General features: G+C 38.8%; 1 protein-coding gene across 4 annotated transcripts in view; it reads right to left on the minus strand.

The window, feature by feature from the left end:
- LOC111866486 overlaps positions 1-893 on the minus strand; it is an 82,776-nt gene extending 81,883 nt beyond the window's left edge. For 2 of the 4 annotated variants that reach the window (XM_023855473.2, XM_023855472.2), the window contains exon 1: positions 465-892. In XM_023855473.2, the coding sequence (XP_023711241.1) occupies positions 465-593 (129 nt within the window). In that variant the 5' untranslated portion in view covers positions 594-892. Of the gene's footprint in view, positions 1-464 lie in introns of all 4 variants that reach the window. The other 2 variants (XM_023855474.2, XM_023855471.2) reach the window with 2 other exon arrangements.
- Positions 894-1,251: the final 358 nt, after the last annotated feature.

Raw genomic sequence — 1,251 nt, forward strand, 5'->3', positions numbered from 1 at the left:
ATTATTATTATTATTATTATTATTATTATTATTATTATTATTACACTTTGGGACGGACAGAATTCTGATGAGCGGTCGTAAGTTAACTGAAGGAGCTGAGCCGCCCTATATTGGTGCAAAACGGGCATGAAGCCTGAAATACTGACAAAATGACAATGAAGTTTATTTGCAATTTCTGTAATACAAAATTCTGCAAATTAGTCTAAATACCAGTTAAGGTAAATGTAAAATTGTATCTGTGCTTAATTATGCAGTTAGGCATGAAGAAGTCATAGTAGTGGAGATGCAGCTCCACGCATTCTTAACCGCAATCCTAGATGATGGTGGGCGGCTAGCTTCACGAAACAGGTTTACACCACGAGAAAGGGCCTCCGATACACATTGAAAGGCATATAAAATAATGTAACTTGAATTAGCTGCAAGTTTCATAAATGGAAGGAACTAAATTGTACAATGGAACTCACCTGGTGAATCTGTGCCCTTTTGACATCAACATACACCCAGTTATCCGTTGAAAATGCGATAGCCAAAAGAGCTACAGCCACTATTGCAGTTATTGTAGCTAAAGACAGAGTAACAGCTGAACAAGGCATTGCTACTGAAATCTTTCAGTTAAAGCAGAGGTAGGTATAACAATTTGTAGCTTTTTTGTTTCGTGATTATGAAAAGTGGGAAAGTATTTCTTCGGCTACCGATCTGCACCACTATAAGATATATACACACTGTTCAAATATAAACTCACACACCACCAACACTTGTATTTTACAACATTAAATTAAAGAACCTGCTGTTACACCACATCTAACCACTTCAATGCATCTTCGTTGACTGAAGAAGTGTTCCTCCTTGCTGGCTGACTGGTACCTTGCCACATTTCCCGTTCTACCTGGCTGAATTCCTTTCTAGTAACCACAACCGCTAGAGGCCGCTACGGGGTGGACGGCTTGTGTGGCTTGTATAGACCAACATAAACTTCATGAATCGCCGTAGATTCGCGTGGAAGATTGGATTAGATTTTCGGAATGCTTACAGAGGAGATTGCATTCTGTATTATGTAGAAAGCCACGGAAATTCGTTCTGCCTTTCATGAAGTTTTGTCTGAGAGTTGTTATTAAAATGGGAACATGAACAAGTTTTGCATTTTTTCGGTCAATCAGCAACGTACACAACTTAAAACAGTAACCTCATTGGCGACTACTGTATTTCTCGACAGAGAATGAGGCGCTAATTTGGAATTAAGTTTTGTTTTCG

The sequence above is a fragment of the Cryptotermes secundus genome, unplaced genomic scaffold (assembly GCF_002891405.2).
Source record: "Cryptotermes secundus unplaced genomic scaffold, Csec_1.0 scaffold375, whole genome shotgun sequence".
NCBI lineage: Eukaryota > Metazoa > Arthropoda > Insecta > Blattodea > Kalotermitidae > Cryptotermes > Cryptotermes secundus.